The sequence below is a fragment of the Podarcis vaucheri genome, assembly GCF_965113315.1.
Source record: "Podarcis vaucheri genome assembly, chromosome: 3".
Taxonomy (NCBI): domain Eukaryota; kingdom Metazoa; phylum Chordata; class Lepidosauria; order Squamata; family Lacertidae; genus Podarcis; species Podarcis vaucheri.
Genome location: NC_138761.1, coordinates 58,184,793 through 58,203,540, shown reverse-complemented (window position 1 = coordinate 58,203,540; position 18,748 = coordinate 58,184,793). Strand labels below are relative to the sequence as shown.

At 42.1% G+C, this 18,748-nt stretch overlaps 1 protein-coding gene across 13 annotated transcripts in view; it reads right to left on the bottom strand.

Moving 5' to 3' along the window:
• The window catches only part of SYNE1 (spectrin repeat containing nuclear envelope protein 1), a 291,021-nt gene that overhangs the window by 236,719 nt on the left and 35,554 nt on the right, over nt 1-18,748 (bottom strand). For all 13 annotated transcript variants that reach the window (XM_082215153.1, XM_082215141.1, XM_082215140.1 and 10 more), the window contains exon 3: nt 2,700-2,761. In XM_082215153.1, coding sequence (XP_082071279.1) covers nt 2,700-2,761 — 62 coding nt within the window. The remainder of the gene's footprint in view (nt 1-2,699; nt 2,762-18,748) is intronic.

The following is an 18,748-nucleotide window of genomic DNA, read 5'->3' as shown; positions in this document are numbered from 1 at the left end:
TACTAGTGTCATAGTATTTTAGATCATAACTAATCTTCATACAATAGCAGCACATATGGTTTGGGGTTTTGCTCTCAGCAGGTCTGATATTTACAAGGGTGTGTGAGCACGCAACTCTGCTGTTAAGGAGCCATCATCACAAGTACAGTAATTTTGTGAACACAGTAGGAGGCATATGAATTAAGTGGAAGCATTTTTAAAAGGTCAGCATGTTGGCTTTCCCCACACTGCTTATTCGCTGAAATGCGTAAACTCAGACGTGATTACTAATTAAGCATATGGGTTGTGATGGCTTTGGCAATGGTGATTCTGCCTAATGAAAGTGCTCAATTACACACTCGTATACAGACACTCAAGCAATGGGCATGATCTAGAAAAACTCCAGCTCTCCTATTTATTTTAATTGGAGAGATTTAAGCACATTCGTAATACATTTGTAGTCCACCTTTTTTTACTACTATGTGCTATCCACAGAAAAGATAAGCCCCGTTGTCCTCAGTTTCGTTAAATACATTTTCACCTAGCCATCAGATAGATTTTTTTAGCTCTTGTTTCATCCCTCTGTATCAGGAACTCCTATTTCTGAGACCTCTAGGCTCAAGGTACACATTTTACTTAAAATTAAGTATCACTGAAAGTAGTCAGGATTTTTCCAGGGTAAACATAGCCTTACAGCTGATTCTGTGCTTGTTTATGTGTAAAGTTCCAATAATCTCAGCGGTAATTATTAAATTTGCATAGGATTACACAGTGACCAATCAGATGCCTAGAGGAAGCCAGCAAGCAGGATCTGAGCACATCAACACTTGTTGTTTCCAACAACTGGCATTCAAAGGTTTACTGCCTCTGACAGTGGAGGTAAAACTGTCATTACAAGAAGACATTGATGGCCATATCTGCCATGAATTGTCTAATCCTTTCTTAGCCATTCACGTTGGTGGCCATCACTATTTCTCGTGGAAGTGTTCAACTATGTCCGTGGTTGATCTAAGATTGCAGTCTTAGTGGTTTCTATTTGCTATAGAGGGGAAATAACCGGGCCTTTCCATAGGGTACTTGAGCTAGGGATTCTTTTTCCTGGGGAGAGATCAGGAATAAGCCTCAGGTTCATGTGCTCCTGTTCTTAACTTTCCAGTTCTCCTGCTCTAACTCCAGTTGGAACATAACAAATTAATCAGGATACCCCAGGTTTTGAAACATAGGATCCATCTGGAGCCCTGGGATAACTTTTAGAATGTGAGTTTTATCCTATAAGATCAAAGAAATAAAAAGTTTAAATGAACACAGGATCTTGAACTTCATCTGTTCTTCCCTTACTAGGTGAGGAAAGAAAGCAATAAGGAACACACAAGCCCAAAGCCAGCTATTTCTAATATTTCCTTGAGGTTGCAGACGTGGGAGGACAGCCTTTGAAAATGCTCACAGATATTTTTCAAGAAGTGAAGCCGGAACCTAATATATTTCTTTGGAAGAATGTATGAAATTGGGATTTTCCTGTCACAATGCCAATAACAACACAATGGGGGATGGGGGGGGATGAGATGTAAGTTTGACTTACTTCTAATAATGTACACCATAATCCCCCCCAACAGTATCCACTCATGTTTGGAAATTGAGGCTGGAAAACTGAACTGGAAAAATATTGAGTCATTCCTTTCAAAAGCAACTGTGGTGAAGTAGTGCAGTAACATTTTCATTTCAATACACAGTACTGTCATTTTGATCACAAATCTTTGATGTGAAGTTAATCCAAATCAAGCATAGATAAATAATGTATTTAAAAGTACATCTCTCTCTCACACACATATAGTCAAAACATTTACAAGGCTAACTTTCCAAGGTTGTCAGTATGAAACACAGGGAAATACTTTATTTTTAGGAATTTGAAATAGAAGCCCTTAGAAGTATAAGTACATCCAATTCTTCAATTTCCCTTTTATTTCCTCCCCAGCATTATACAGGAAACACAAGTTTCTACTGATAATACCTAGCAACCTCTATTGCCGTACATATTTTCCACATAGAAGAGTTTTTGGACTTTAAATCATTGCAGTTATGGAAAACTGTATCCACTTTCCTTCCCTCAAAGCCTCAGACAAACTGGATACAACTACAGAAGCATTCCTAACCCTCTGGGAGGAGCAGGTCTGAACAGAGAGGCAAAGCCATGGTTGCATCTAAAGCCCTGCCACTCATGTGGGCTGAGGCCGAACTTGCAGAAGTAGCTACACCCACTGAGTCCATTGCCAACCATTGGACAAGAAGAATCTTGTTTGGCCCTGCTCTGCCCCCTTCTCACCCTAGAAACACCTCATTTGTGGAGCTTCTACTAGCTTCCACCAGTGGTAGCTTCCACCTGCCCATCCTTTCAGTGGGTGTAGTAGGGACCTCCCCTGCCAGTGAAGAGCAACTAAACCAAGATGAGCCTGGTGGTGAGGGTGGGAAATTTTGACACATCTAAATCTCATTTAGTGTGGTGGCTTTGCTCTGCTGTTTAGGGATTGCTCCCTGTTTAGGGAAGTTTTTAATGACTGATGTTTTAATGTATTTTTAATCTTTTGTTGGAAGCCGCCCAGAGTGGCTGTGGAAACCCAGCCAGATGGGCGGGGTATGTATGTATGTATGTATGTATGTATGAATAAATAAATAAATAACTGCTAGTTTTACTGTAGGTGGTAGGAGAAAAAAAAAAGTATTACCTTGGCCAGATGAGTGTTGATCCATTTTGTGAAAGTCCTCTTTTGCACTGACTCCTGTTCATCTAAAAAAGGAATAAAGAGACCATTATGTTGCACTGGTATTCTAGTCAGACTTGTTCTGGCAGTAAAAGCAGATATGCCCAGTTCAGATTTTTTAGGACCCAGTTTTAAAATAAAAGCCAGCATACTCATCTGACAAGATGAAGAAAGCAATATTTTTAAAGCTTTAGAAAATGGAGGGCAACATGTAGAGTGGTACAAAACATACATTCTTTGCATCATGTTATATTTATATATCGATGTCTATTGTCTTTATAAATTGAATGCAGCTCTAAATAATAACAAAATAAAAATTAATCTGAACAGGCATGTGTGCTAGATGGATTTTAATAATGCATTTGATACACTGTACAGCAAGGGTGAAATCTAATGAACAGAACTTTATGGTTTCTAATTCTGGGTATTAACCCTGCTGCATTAAATTACTGCATTAATTTTAACGCAGGCTGGGAGTAGGGATAACAAATGGTACCTGATCTGGTAAACTTGGCAATGGACCGCCAGAAGATTTCAATGAACAAAACCAGCTCTCATCTACGTATATCTGTATGTATTCACAGATTTCTCTGTTAGTCATACCATACTATGTAAACGTCTACAAAGTTTGCAGGCTCATTTGCCTTACACACCAACTTGATCACATGTATCCTTTAAGAACAAAACATATCAGCTCTCAGCTTCCTGACCACTTGCTACAGATAATAAGGCATGTGATTAATTATTTGCAAGACTATTGCATTAAGTATTTGTAAAGTTAATAAAATTAGTAATAAAACTAGAATGTGATTATTTTCCTATACAGTGGTACCTCAGGTTAAGTACTTAATTCGTTCCGGAGGTCCGTACTTAACCTGAAACTGTTCTTAACCTGAAGCACCACTTTAGCTAATGGGGTCTCCTGCTGTCACCGCACCACCAGAGCACGATTTCTGTTCTCATCCTGAAGCAAAGTTCTTAACCTGAAGCACTATTTCTGGGTTAGCGGAGTCTGTAACCTGAAGCGTATGTAACTTGAAGCGTATGTAACCCAAGGTAGCACTGTAGGTTCTTATATAACCTTATTGAGTGTAATTACAGAATTATGGGGATTGTCACATTGTATCATAGCAAGCCCCTCCCCTTTCCCCACTGCCCTGTCTTACTTCAAGATTTTTGCCATGAATGCAACCTGGGAGCAGAGGACAGCTCAGTCGGTAGAGCATGAGACTCTTAATTCAGGGTCATGAGTTCAAGCCACACATTGGGCGTAATATTCCTGCATCACACGGGTTTGGGCTTGAAAATCCTTGTGGTCCCAACTCCCTTCCAAGGCAATGGTACCCAAAATGATTCATTAATTGATTAATTAATTAATTATTAATTCCATCTAGTGTATTCAGTTACACACCATGTCACAAATGCTCCGATATGGGAACACAATTTTTTAATTCATTTATTTAAAAAACCATGAAATATAAATATAAAAAATGTTTAGATCCTGTCAACTCATATAAATTAACAAGGTGGCGTGCCACAATATATACTAACACATATATTGTATTGGGCTTCCGCTGCTGGAGTGGCTGATTCACCCTGCCCCCCATGGTTTGGCAGTGTTTTGTAAATTTGGATTTGTGGATCAAACTGTTATGTATAAATGAAAATATGTGGATTCCATTCACTGCCATGTTGAACCTAAATAGGGCTATACAGTATATATTTTCCCCATTTGTTTCAACAAAAACAGCCCTTTTAGAGTATATTAAGAATGTCAAATTACATTTCCAAGGGATTTTGTCGGGGGAGCAAAATAGATTCACTTTCCTCTACAATCCTTTAGGAGGGGGCTTGCCTCTTGCTTCTTAATTATTTTAAGCCAAGTGATGTGCATTCTTGCTTGTACATTTTCAGTACATTATCAGTTAACGTCCTTCTCTTGTTAAGGCACTCAAAACTTATCACAGTTCTGGAGAATCCTGTGGACTCTGGACAAGATAATTTCTAATTCCCATACCTCAGAATACAGGCAGTCTGTAACTATTGGATGGAAAGGAAGTGCTGTAAAAGTTGAAGACCTTGATTTAAAACAAATAAGCAAACCAACAACAAAAACATAGCTGCTGTTTTTATGTACTGAAAAGGATATATCAAGAACTCTGGCCAAAAGTTTCAATATAAGGAATAATTCCTACTCAAGAGTTGAAATGAAAAACGTTTGTATTCTGCTAAGAATAACAGTTTGAAGCTAGTAGTAAATTTATTCTGATTTTATATAATGTGGACTCTTTTTGACTGCTATTGAGACTTGTATAAAACAATTGTTGTGCACTGGTATTTCATGTACCTTTGTACTATATCATTGTATATTTGAAACTACATTATTTCTGTACTTAAACATTGTATCCAAACTTACCATTACTTTAAAACTATCGTACTTACACGTTGTGTTTAAATTTACTACTAGCTTCAAACTGTTATTCTTAGCAGAATACACACGTTTTTCATTTCAACTCTTGAATAGGAATTATTCCTTATATTGAAACTTTTGGCCAGAGTTCTTGATATATCCTTTTCAGTGCTGTTTTTATGTAGCCTTTTTATCTTTTAAAACATGAGAATTCATTCCCACGAATTTGTTTCATTGGTTTTGGTACTCTGAAAACTGCCCCAAAACAAAAACAAGACGTATGAAGGCTTTTGCCAAGTAAGCCTGCAGAGTTATTCCTAGGCATTTCCATAGCAACTCTTTTGCACAGGCATCTCCACCATTGTTCTCATTCTCACAGCTTCTCTTCTGCACATGTGCCCTGATTTTCACATAGTTTTCAGCAGAGGGAGCAATAACTTTGTATCAGTGTGATAATTACATATATAAAATCAGAGTATAATGAATGTATGCAGTGTGGATTTTTAGGATTGTAACAGCAGGTTGCGGTCTTGATCCCAATGTGTTATGCATACTTTAACATGGAATGGAGGAGCAAGATAGAACAGGAAAGGGAAAAAAGTTTATCGTGGTGTTGAAATGATTAGTTTGGTAATTAATGTGGAAGTGATTAATCTGGCAAAACTGTTTGTGCAAGAAAAATACAATATCAAGTACAAAAATGTGTTGGATAGCTAAAAGCTGGTTCTGGCTTATATAACTTCTGTTTGGTGTGTTAAACAAATTTGGAATAGTTTAATAGCAAATGAGTGTGGTTTTTAATGAGCAGCAAGTTTTATAAAGCTTTCAAGGATCTAGCTCAACCTGCAGCCTAACTTAACTAACTCCCTCCTTCATCCCTCCATTGAAGGTACACTGAGATAGAGGAGCTTTCTTCTTGGTGAACTCAGTCAAAGTCTAGTCTTCCTTCTGTCTATGAGCCCTCACAGCTGTCAGGTTAATGTGCCAAACAACTTGCTTCACGTTGCCTCAATCATCTTCCCAATGAGTCTCTGTTTTGTTTTAACAAGGCTTGATTCCTGTCCTGATCCTTCCTTTCAGCATGTGTTTTCCCACCTCCTAGGATCCCTGCATGGATACAGGAAACAGGACAAGTAACTAAAATGTGGATGGACTCTTCCATAAATGTTTGGGTATTGGTGTTTTAATGATTTGCTTGTTTATTTATATACTAATTGAGGACTAACTTAGTTCAAGACTTTTGGATTCATTTTTTATTTCATTTCAGCAATTCTGAAATCAAGCCAGGCTTCCATGTATCACAATACATATATACGTAGCCTAAGGCTCAGAACTGCCTGAGCTTTACACCAATTAATACCCAAAACAGTCTCTGAAGAGGATGAATTCTTAAAGCAATTGCAGCAGGCTGCTTCCTATTTTCTTGAAATGCTGTATTTAAAAGGCTCACCAGTTTCTGTTATCCTGCCTCAACAAAACCCTGTAATTATTTTGAGGCAATTAGTACCAATTACAACTAATTTAAGAAAATAGCTCATTCATTCAAAAATGTGTGGTTTGACCAATAGCATGGAGCCATCCTGAAGGCTGCTAGGCTAAGTATACATTACAATACATGGCAGCCTAGCTTGATTTTGCTCAAGCTTCAGCCAGTCCCATTGCCTTATGACAGTGGAGAATAGAAACTAATAGGCATTAAAAATAACTTACTGAAACAGCAGAGGCTTAGCAAAGGTCTGGCCCATTTTTCTTATATTCACCTTTGAAAACCCCTACATTAAAGAAAAAGGCTGATAGAGTGCATGAAATAGCATTGGTTCCTCATTCTATGGGTCTCTCATGAAATTGCAAAGAACCTGTTTCCAAATCAGAGTGATAGCATACATAGAATAGCATAGCAAATGCATTTTATGCCGCTTTCAACGGAAAATCATAAACCACAGTCATAATGTAAAGAAGGCACCAAGGCACCAAATAATAATTTGCAAGACACAGTAGCATTTCTTTATAATGGCAAACATTTTAGCTTTATTGAGATTTATTTATTACTTCAGAAACTGCAGTTAGCTTAATAGTTTAACTAATTGTGCTTTTATCTTGAAATTTTAACTTGTGAATAGCCCTTAGATCTTTTGATGAAGGGTGGTGCATAAATCCAATTAATAACAATAACAATAGCTATAACAATGAATAGACCAATCAGGCTATGCCACTGCAAGAAATGAACAGTTACATAGAGTATGAGCCAAGTACTCAGAGGATATGTGAATAGCTTAAGAGGTTTTTGTAAAATCCTAAGGCTTTTATACCAGTGGTTAAGTCATTTTTTAAAGTAATTTTTTTAGTCCTCGCACATTAATTAGAAAGTGTGCAGGCAATCATGGTTAAAGGACATTCTCAGTAAAACAAGTTACTTTACATAGTGTTTGCTGACCCACAGATATGAATGCCAGAATCATAAATAGTGTCTAGTTGCAAAATTGTTTCTTGGATATGTTCCTGAATAAATGCTCCAACATTTGGCATGATCCTGCCTTAGTTGAATATAAATATATAAAATCAGCATAATCATTATGGAAATAAGAGCCTCTTCACACTGAACTCAGGCACGTTAACCAAGCCAAGATTGTGGGAAGCAGTAGCAATATCACAGTGCGTACTGACTTCTGTTATAGCAGGCAGTATGTACTGCTTCATCACAGCAATTTGAAAAAGGATGCATTAATGAAACCAGTCACGGTATCTCTCCATTGTGACACAATGTCTGCAGATAGGAAATTTTGTGTGTCTCATTTCACCCACAAAATGAATAGGATGTGGCACAGTTAACCAAAGAAACTGGTCACTGGACAAAACCAAAGATAATCATAGCTTAGAATGCATTCCAGATGCCCAGCAACTAGGACAAAGACGAAATACATTGTTGTTGAAACTGGTGAAATCTATAAAGAAACTTACTTAAAACTGAGGTCTACTGTACTGGCAATCCTCCTTCTTGCTACATTGTGTAGTATTTCTTTTTTAATTCAATGAAACAACCACTTATCAGAAGTGTACTGGTCAGCTTGAGTAATAGTGACAGGCTCTATCCCTTATTATAGTATTGGATTTCAGCTCATCACATTTGTGTAACACTGCTGTGCCTTTGGTCAGCTTAATCACTATGAGTGTTCAGGGGCCAGATGAAAGCATGTTAATGGCTTTTAACACCTGTGGATGGTTTTCCAAATGAGCAATTCACCCAAGAGGATAGGATCACAGTCAAGAGCTCTATAGTTGTGTACAACAGAGAAACAGTCAGCAGTTGCAAGTTTTGAATTTGGAAAATAAAAAACTGAGTTTTATAGTGGGAATTAGCCAAACCAAGGTTCAGCTTTTGAAAAGGAAGGCTGCACCAGGTGATGTTCAGAAATCTGATGCCATATCAGCAACTTTCCTCCCTGCTGCAGGAATGCCTATTTACTTCCAAAATGTCAAATTTGTAAACAATCTTTGTAAACAAGACAATCATCACAAAAATAAATAAATGATGTGATAATGCTATTTCATTTGAAGGAGAGAGAAAAAAGAATGAAGAACTTCTCATTGCAAGGATGAAGCAAGCAACAAACAAAACCTTTTGAGCAATTGGCTTCCTACTATGTCTCCTCTGTGGGTCACTCCCTTTTTCAAGTACAGTAGCCTTGGTATCTCCCTCCCTTCCTCCTCCCTCTTTTTAGGCAAGCTATTATTTGAGTATTATTTTAATTAACATGGGAAAGTACCCTTTCTTATTGTCCATGTCAGAAAACCAAATAGTGTCTCATAAACAAGCATGCCCAGACAAGTTTTTCTGGACACAGTGCCATAGTATGCAGAGCTCAGGCATTTTATTCCTCTACTACATTGTATGACTGATTTCCTTCACAGCTTTGTAAACTCTTTGCATAATTTTCTTTCCTATTAGCTTTTACTTCTTTGGAATACACAATATATTTAATCTGCCATAATATACAGTATGTATTTTGCCTTGAAAGTTAAGAGGTGTCTGAGATCATATGCAAAATGCACAAAAGGTTGCCTTCTTCAAAAGTCAAGGAAAATGCACTGGCACCTGAATAACTAATTTATTAGATAAGAACAGAGGAAGCTTCTTTATACTGAGTCAAACCATTGGGTCCACCTAGCTCAGCTTTGTCTATACCATCATATAGCAGCTCTATAGGGTTTCAAAGAGGGCCAGTAGTTACTGAGGGAGGGGCTTGGTTAATGTGTATGTGGTAAGAAAGGCATGGCACCAGTTTGAGATTGCTGGCTGATATCTCTATCGGGGTTGATCCTGGCAAATGGATAGCACCCATTGACACAAATCTAATGGGGTAATCCCACCAGGATTCCATTCAGGGATGTTCTATGGCCTGTCAGCTCCTAGCTGAGCTTTCGGACCCACTCAACCCCAAGGTTTAGACTAAGGATCTGACCTCATGCCTTTTTTCACCAAAAGTTGTTACAATTGCTATGAGGAAGGCCAAAACCCCAGACAGGCCCAATACGTCTACTGGCAAATTCCTTCCTGGTCCGTAATTCCTTCCTTCCTGGTCTGCAATACAGCGACTGAGCAGTTCCACAACAAGGTCATATATGTGCACTACCTGCTTACCACTAGGCATGGCCACAATATGCAGGGTGGGTGGGAAGACCAATTCCGACTGCACTGCCAGGTACCAGCATAACCGGCTTTTATGCCCCACAAGCAGACAAGACTGGAAACTGGTTCAGCCAGGTCTGCCAACAAGGCATTGCCCAACTCTCTGGGCCTCTGGCAAATTTAAATTTAAAATTATTTTGTGGGATGTCCTGCCAGTCCCCACAGCCAGGTGAGGTCAGTGGGCTAACTACCACCGTCCCTCAGCTCCCCGGCAGTCGTACAGGGCCACAGTGGCTGCTACCATTGGAATTACAGTAAATTGCTTTTTCATAAGCAGGGGTAAGTTCCAAACCTGTTCCAGAAATAAAGGGGGCATAGAGAGGAGAAAACGGAATTGGGGCCTCTTTCTTCACACTGCATCCATGCATTGAGATTAAAACTGCCTAAGTCCTTTCTCATTTAGTTTCTCTATATGTGTACACGCACACACATACAATGGCTCTGGTTGAACTAGCCTAGTCTGTCCTCCTTGCTTGCATGTTACTCTCCTTTCTCCAGCATGGCTGCAAGGAGGAGGTCAGGAGCTTTAGCCTCTATGTTAGATTAATCTCAGTTTAGCATGTCATCCGAACTCTAAACTGTCCCCAAGAAGCAATCACATAGCCCTTAATATAGGCATAACAAATTATTACAACATGACATATTCGTCCTGTGGCAAGTCATATTTTAAGAGTAATGCAGCATGACAGTAGGCCTAATAATGCTTTGAAAATTGAATGCTTGAACATATATAGTACAATCGTATAAACTGTGTACACACTCCCAGTTGCTCTGCATCCAATTCTCTCCCATCACTGGTGTAGGACATGGGCTAGTTTTTGGGTGTAAAAATGGTGTCAGGGAGGAATTTTGCTGGGGAAACCTGGATGTACAGTGATGCAATGGAAAAAGCAGCGAAAACAGCTTCAAAAATCACCTTTGGGAGAGGTTCCCAATAAAAGCTCAACAATTTTGGGGTGGGTTTCTTAAAAAAGCTCAACAACTTTGTGGGTGTCAGGAATTTTACTTTTTGCTGGGAATAGAGTATGAGATACTTAATCTCAGGGTTGTGGGTTCAAGCCCCACTTTGGGAAATAAATAAAATAAAATAAAGCAATTCCTGCATTGCAAAGGGCTGGACTCTATGACCCTTGTGGTCCCTTCCAACTCTACAATTCTATGAAAATGGCTTTACATGATCAGGGATCCTGCATAACTGAGGAGCATCTGGTTTATTCTATTTTCAGCCATTATAAAGATTTGTCATTGCTGAGTCTCTTGCACAGATACACAAGACTGCCAAATATATAAAATCTGCTAGTCCGCCCCTTAGTAGTAACAGTTTAATATATAAGTGTTTAAAATGCTATATTTTAAGGGCCTCTGCTTTTTAAAAACAATTAGACTAATACTTCAGTTTTGGGAAAACTACACATGGAAGGTCATAATAAATTCTGAGAGGGAGAAACTAATTACCTATATACTAATCTCTACCAGGGAACCAGCATCAATCTGGCTTCTTGTCATCTTTGCTTTTTAGGAAGCATTTTGGTATTGCTGCTAAACCTGGAAAGCTTGTCAGTTTGGTGATGCACATATGGTGCACTGAATAAATGAGTTATGATTAATTTTCAAGCAGTTAAATGACAAACACACTCCATCTGCAGAGGAAAACAAAATGAAGGTGTCCTTGATTCTTTGTTTTTGGCCTGCCTTTTTATTTATGGACAGTTCAGTATGTGCATCCAAAGAAAAACTGGTTAGTGTGGGCATGTGAGCTGTGACTTTCCTTCTTACAAATAACTGCAAGATACATTGACAGTTGTTTTTTTGTGACAGCAAAGCCCAGCATAAAGCACTGTAGTGGATATTGGCAAAACGAATTCAAAAGGTCAAAAACATAAAGCACAGAAATGTCCAGTATGTAATGAAAGTGACCTAAGGGATTAATAAAATTTAGGAAGAGAATGTGGGGTTATTGTATTGATAAGAAGTTATTCCACCATAAGCTACTATATGTCAGTCGCTTCATAAAGCTAGACAATCTCAAGTTATATTGTCGATTTTAATCTTTCTGAATGTTTTAAACACTTGTTTTTAACTGTTTTGCTGATAATTTTATTGTTTTATTCTTTACATAAACTGCTTCAAGGTTTTATTACAATCAAGTGGTATAGAAATGTTGTGAAATGAAATAAAACAAAATAAACCAAAGCCCCTTAAAATAAAGTACTAAAGTTTACTGAAAAAGCACATGTTTATTCAGAAAGATCTGCTTCATTAATAAATGTGATGAATTGCAATCATAGTTAGATCTCCCTCCATCATACTTTAATATTATTTAGACAGAAGTCTACCCATTCTCCCAGCTAATATCATGGCAGCTGCCTGCACCAGATGAGAATGAGGGAAAATAAACATTTGACATTACTGTAACAACTAGGGCAGGAGTGTGGAATTTCAGGCCTAAGGACCAAATATGGTTCTCTATGCCCCCATATTCCTCTATTCCTAGGACCATGCCCCCTCAAGCCACAGCCACCCACAACCTCTTTGACTGCTTTTGCCTGTCTAGGATGTACCCTTTCATGGTTATAATGTCTCTTGCTTCCCTGGTGACTGAAGGTGCATGTGTGTAGAAGTCTGTCTTTTTTATAGGTGAAATGTATAGCGGTAAGAGTCATCTCCATTGCTTAGCCTGCTTTTGTCGCTGATTCTACCCACCACTGTCATGTGGTCCCCAAAAGGGAATGTGAGTCTTGGACTGAAAACAACACCAATTTCACAGAATATCAAGGACAAAGAAGTGTGAGTTAATGCCACTTCAGCACTCCACCTTCTGGTTCTTCACTGTTTAAACAATGGTACAAACTTTGCAATTAATACATTACCTATATATTTTATGTACATTAATACATTACCATGACTGTGTGTTCATGTATGTTTGCCAAAAAGAATACACAGCATTCATGGCTCTAGTGAACTATTCAGGTTTATAGTAGAAACTAGCAGTCCAATTCTATATATATTTAGTCTTTTGTAATTTTAAGAAGCTGATTCCAATATAGGTAAAGGTAAAGGTACCCCTGCCCGAACGGGCCAGTCTTGACAGACTCTGGGGTTTGTGCGCCCATCTCACATCTATTGGCCGGGGGCCAGCGCTGTCCGGAGACACTTCTGGGTCACGTGGCCAGCGTGACAACGCTGCTCTGGCGAGCCAGAGCCGCACACGGAACGCCGTTTACCTTCCCGCTGGTAAGCGGTACCTATTTATCTACTTGCCCCCGGGGGTGCTTTCGAACTGCTAGGTGGGCAGGCGCTGGGACCGAGCAGCGGGAGCGCACCCCGCCGCGGGGATTCGAACCGCCGACCTTTCGATCGGCAAGCCCTAGGCGCTGAGGCTTTAGCCCACAGCGCCACCCGCGTCCCAATATAAGTGTGCATAAACCTGCAGTCTCAGGCTGTTTTCAAAAGAACAGTAAGAACACATTTTGCTGTTTGGCATGAAGCACTTGACAAAGTTGTTAATGCAATATAAAATGGGAAAGTTAAGTTTATTTTAAACATTTGATTTTAAAATTAGGTGTCTTTTACTTTTCATTTTAACCAGTGCAGACATTTCATTCAAATTACAGACACAAGAAAATAAATTGAAATATCAGATGTTTAGGTAGCATCAGGATTAGTTCATATGATAATTTTTTATGAAAGTGTGTTTAATCAGAACACACTCTGTCAACAAGAACTAATGGTTTCAGGTATCTTATAGGAAGATACATACAAGTCACAGTAGAAATAATCATTATTTGACAAGGCACTCTCCCTTTCTTCCACCAAAAATACACTAAAACATGTCCGAAACACCCATTTATCATGGCAGTTATATTTTCTACCCTGATTTCATTTTTGGAACACTGATGATGGGTGGAGGGCTGTGGAAACCAGAAACATGGCTATGACTTCATCTGTTCCTGGTAAAACAAAACAATTAGACCTCCTACACTGTGAGTGTTAATGATGTCAGATTGTTTTTATAGTGTGCCTTAAGCCGAATTCACTTTAAAAGGGGGGGGGAGGTAAAACATGTGTTGTATCTTACAATTCCAAACAGCACTTCTAACACAAACAAATCACATTTTAAAGACTTATGGATTCTGCCTAATTTAGTGGTGCTTCACATATAATTGGAATTTCCACCCCTATTCATTTTATTGTTTTAGTTCTTGCTGGGGTTTTGGCTGGCATTTATAGTTGTGTAAGTCACCATGATTTTTTTTTAAAAAATACGATGATTCATAAATACATACACAGTTGTAGGGGAAATAAATGTTTAACTCAACCATGTGTTTATAATGCAAAGGGTACAATACACCGCATAGGCCAGTGATTTCAATTCACCACACCACACCTCCTTCTTTCCTTCCCCCTCCTATATATTTTCAGTAGTGTACCCACAGCTGTGAAACTCTGGTTACTACTATTCTTCCTCCCCAGCATGATTCATAACAGCCAGAGCTCCACTGCTGCTGCCACACTGCACCACTGAAGCCACTGGGCAAAGCCAACAGCTCAAAAAAAGAAAAAGGAAAAAATGGAAGGGGGAGTTGCAGGGGGCTGACAAAGGAGACTTAATTTGCACCTTCACTTACATTTCATTTTGGAGTTACAGCCTCCCCCCCCCACCAAAGCTCACACCCCACTCCCAAATTCAGCTGATACTCTGAAGCAAAATGATAGCTCGGTTGGTAAAGCATGAGACTCTTGAATGTGGGGCTCAAACCCCATATTGGGCAAAAGATTCCTGTATTGCAGGCACTTGGACTAGATGACCCTCGTGGTCCCTTCCAACTCTATTGTAGACTCTATTGTAAACTCCAGAGGTTTTTCTCACTTTCCTAGGCTCCCATCCAGAAAACCTGGGAAGCAATTTTGATTAGGTGATGTCACATTACTCACACATCCGTAGTGCATCATATCAATATCTACATCAATAAAATAAATGAAAAAGTACATTAGAAAGAATAATTTCTTCCTATTGCCCCAGGTCCACTATGTTTCTATCAAGTGAACAACTGCAGTAATCTAGGTGGTAACTCAGCGACATGGCAATAAAAACGCAGAGCAGCCAATCTGAAACACACTTGAGAGCACAGACCAGGATTCCAGCCTTGAAGTTTTTAACAAAAGCCTATTCTTCTGTATTAAATAGACAGCTCCATTTGAGCTATCCTGCATCTGCTCTCTTCTTTTTTCATGTAATATCAGACTTTCTCACAACTAACTTTCTGCAGAAGGCCCTCATGAGTAATATAATTTCTGCTCTAAGTCACTGTATATCTTCATTTAGTACCTGGGGGGGGGGTGAGACATTCATGTACATTATGAGTAGCTATTTCTGGCTATGTCAGAGTCAACTACCTACTTGGGACCAACTGCCATTCCTCTTCTTTCCTCAGAGACTTCCAGCCGGTACCTCAGAGACTTCCAGCCGATACCTGATAAACTGTAAAACACTCCAAGTGCCTTAATAGACATAAGGTATTTAAATATATAATGCATACTGTCAGGGGTTCAGGAGCAGAGGCGAGGGCAAGGGAGGAAACAGAGAGCGAGGGGGAGGAGGCAGACGAAAGGATGAGTGATGACGACGACCCGAGATCTCCGAGCCTTTCCAGTGAATCAGAAGATTCACAAAAAGGAGCACCAGTGGCCAGGGCAAGGGGGGAGACTAGGGGGACACCCCAGGAAGAAAGAGCCAGAGGGGACTCAGAGGGGAGCAGTTGGAGATCGGGACCAACGTCACCGCCAGAGAGTAGGAAAGAGGAAGAGCGCCAGGGAGCAAGCGCTGGCAGCTCGCAACAGGAGGGAGGGCACGAGTCAGGAGTGGCCACACCTTCATCGGGGAGCGAAGTGATGGTTAGACGGAAAGTGGAAGGTTGGGCGCGCGCGCCAAGTTCAAATGCACAGGAAGGTGGCGCAGTAGGCAGCCCGGAAAGGGAGCCAGGTCCTAAAGCCCGGCGCAAGGAGACAGAAGGGTCCGGGGGGTCAGCGTCAGAAGAATCCCGGAAGGAAGAGACCCAGGGGGGCAGAGGGACCCAGAGGAGAACTGTCAGGCGGAAAAGGTGGAGCAGGGCTAGGATATTAAGTTGGTGCGCAAGGGGCGGAGACTCAGACGGAGCTTCGCCGATCTAAGCATAAGACGTAGGGTTGCACGCAGCAGCTCGAGAATGGAGACTGTAACTCAATAAAGACTTTTATTTAACGACCGCTGGCTAGCGTGATCCTCTGTGAGCTCGGATCTGGAAGTAACCCTGACAGTAAGCTCCGTCTCCTTAAATTGTGGGCATCCACGGCCTCGCGGAGAGGAGAGAAAGCGGGTGCCTACAAGAGAGCTCACGAACGGCAGACAACATGACGGCCGAACAGCAAATAACGGAACTCAGAGAAGCAGTTTCACGACTGACTGCCGAGGCGCTGGCGTCCAGGAAGAGAGAGGAGGAAGCAGCTGCCGCCTACAGGGATCTCCAGGTCAGGTTGGACGTGCTTACGAAGCAAGGGCAACAGACACCCAAATCAGAGGGGATTGGGTTGGGGAGACGCACAGGCGGTCTAGTCTCGCACTTCGATGGGAATTTGCAACAGTACCCCAACTTTAGAGCAGACGTAATGTGTGCACTGCAACTACTGCACAAAGACTTTAGAGATGAACAAGAGAAAGTGGGGTTCATCATGTCCCATTTGCATGGAGACGCAAAAGCATGGCTGCGCAATTTGTGGAGAGATAAGGATCCTGCGCTCCAAAATGCAGACGCCTTTATTAAAGCGATGGATGGCTGTTTTTTATCAAGCATTGACGTGAATCTTGCCCGAAAGGAGGTGCATGGACTAAGGCAAGGGAGGGCCAGCGTAAGGCAGTATCATGCCCGCTTTTTCGCTTTGGTCAGTGCCCTGGAATGGGACAGAGATTCGGCTCCTGTCAGAGACCTTTTTTGGGAGGGCTTGCACAACTCGGTTAAAGATGAGATTGCGAGGGGGGAGAGACCCCGGACCACGCAGGAGATCGTTCAGAGGGCGCTGGCGGTGGGGGTGCGGCTGGAAGAACGTCCGTGGAGCAGGGACGAAGGGCGCAGCGGGCGCGAACCAGCCAGGGGCTCCTCCTTCCTTCCCAGAGAAGCAGCACGTACGCAATCCACGCCTCCAACAGGAGGAGGGGTGGAACCGATGGAGGTTGGGAGTGCAAGGGCTCAGTCAGCAGCCAGAGCCCTAGCACCGGCAGCAGTGAAAGCGAAGCCTCCTAGAGGGACCAGGAAGTGTTATATCTGCGAGGATCCAGGGCATATGGTGAAAGAGTGTCCCCAGAGGCTCCACAAGCACACTGCAGCTTCAGCAATGGTGACTGCAGCAACGCAGCACGGAGAACCACAGCAGGGAAACGACGATGTCTGGCTGGAGGAAGAGGCACTGGGGCCCAGCCAGACGTGTCAGTGAAGCAGTCCCCAGAGATTTTACCGCCCATGGACCCCCTCCCACCCAAGCCAGTAGTGAGGCTCACCGCATCGCTCCAGCTACCCAATGGAATCACCATGGACGTGCCAATCACCGTCGACTCGGGAAGCAATGCAGACTTCATAGGGCAGGACTTTGTCGACCGGCACGCTATACAGTTGCTGCCTGCCACGCTGCCCCTGCAGGTCGTCACGGTGGATGGCAGGGAGCTGTTAGGGGGGCAAGTGGTGAAGCAGACGCCACCTATGGTGCTGCGGCTTGGAAATCACAGGGAAATCATCAGCTTCAACGTCACTCAACTCTCGGACACGCCAATTGTATTGGGCATGAGTTGGCTGGACAAGCACAGCCCGACACTGGCTTGGTACCAGAGGCAGCTGACCTTCGGCTCTTCCTTTTGTGCTGAACACTGCATCATGCCCCAGCAGGAAGGGGAGCAAGAGGAGTCACAGATGCTGCTAGGCACGCTGCAAGCGATTCCCCACAAGTACGCAGAATTTTTGGAGGTTTTCTGCGAGAAGGAGGCAGACAAGCTACCCCCCCACAGACCATATGACTGCAAAATTGACCTGCTGCCGGGGGCGGCGCTGCCCAAAGGGAAGCTGTATTCCATGTCTGAAGACGAACTGCAGGAACTCAAAGAGTTCATAGATCATAATTTGAAGCGCGGTTTCATCCGAGAGTCCCAGGCAGCGGGGGGCAGTCCTGTATTCTTTGTGAAGAAGCGAGACACGCCCCAAAAAAGACTCGTAGTGGACTACCGCATTTTGAACAGTGTGACCAAGCCATCGGACTTCCCCATGCCCCGCATCGACGACCTCCTCGCAAAAGTACGCAAGGGCAGCGTGTTCACCAAGTTGGATCTGCGAGGGGCGTACAACCTCATTCGCATGCGGGAAGGAGATGAGTGGAAGACAGCCATGTTCACGCCCCTGGGCACCTACGAATATAGAGTTATGCCTTTTGGATTGCAAAATGGCTCCCACGTTTTTCAAGCTTTCATGCATCACGTGTTGGCGGGGCTCCTCTACAAGACGTGCGTCTGCTTCTTGGATGACATCCTGATCTTTTCGGAATCGCAGCAGGAGCATGACAGACACGTCAGGGAAGTGCTGAGCAGGCTCCAGCAACATAGGCTTTACGCCAAGCTGGAGAAGTGCCAATTCGACGTGACGGAGGTGGATTTCCTGGGCTACAAGTTGTCTGACAAGGGGCTCACCATGGACAGCGCCAAGGTTCGAGCAGTGTTGGATTGGAAAAGCCCACGCAACCGGAAGGAGGTCCAACGGTTTGTCGGCTTCGCGAACTTCTATCGCAAGTTCATCAAAGGCTTCGCTATGCAGACAGCGGCCATCACGGACATGCTCAGTTCCAAGAAAAAGAAGTTCGTCTGGACAGCACAGGCGGAGCAGTCCTTTCAGGCACTCAAGC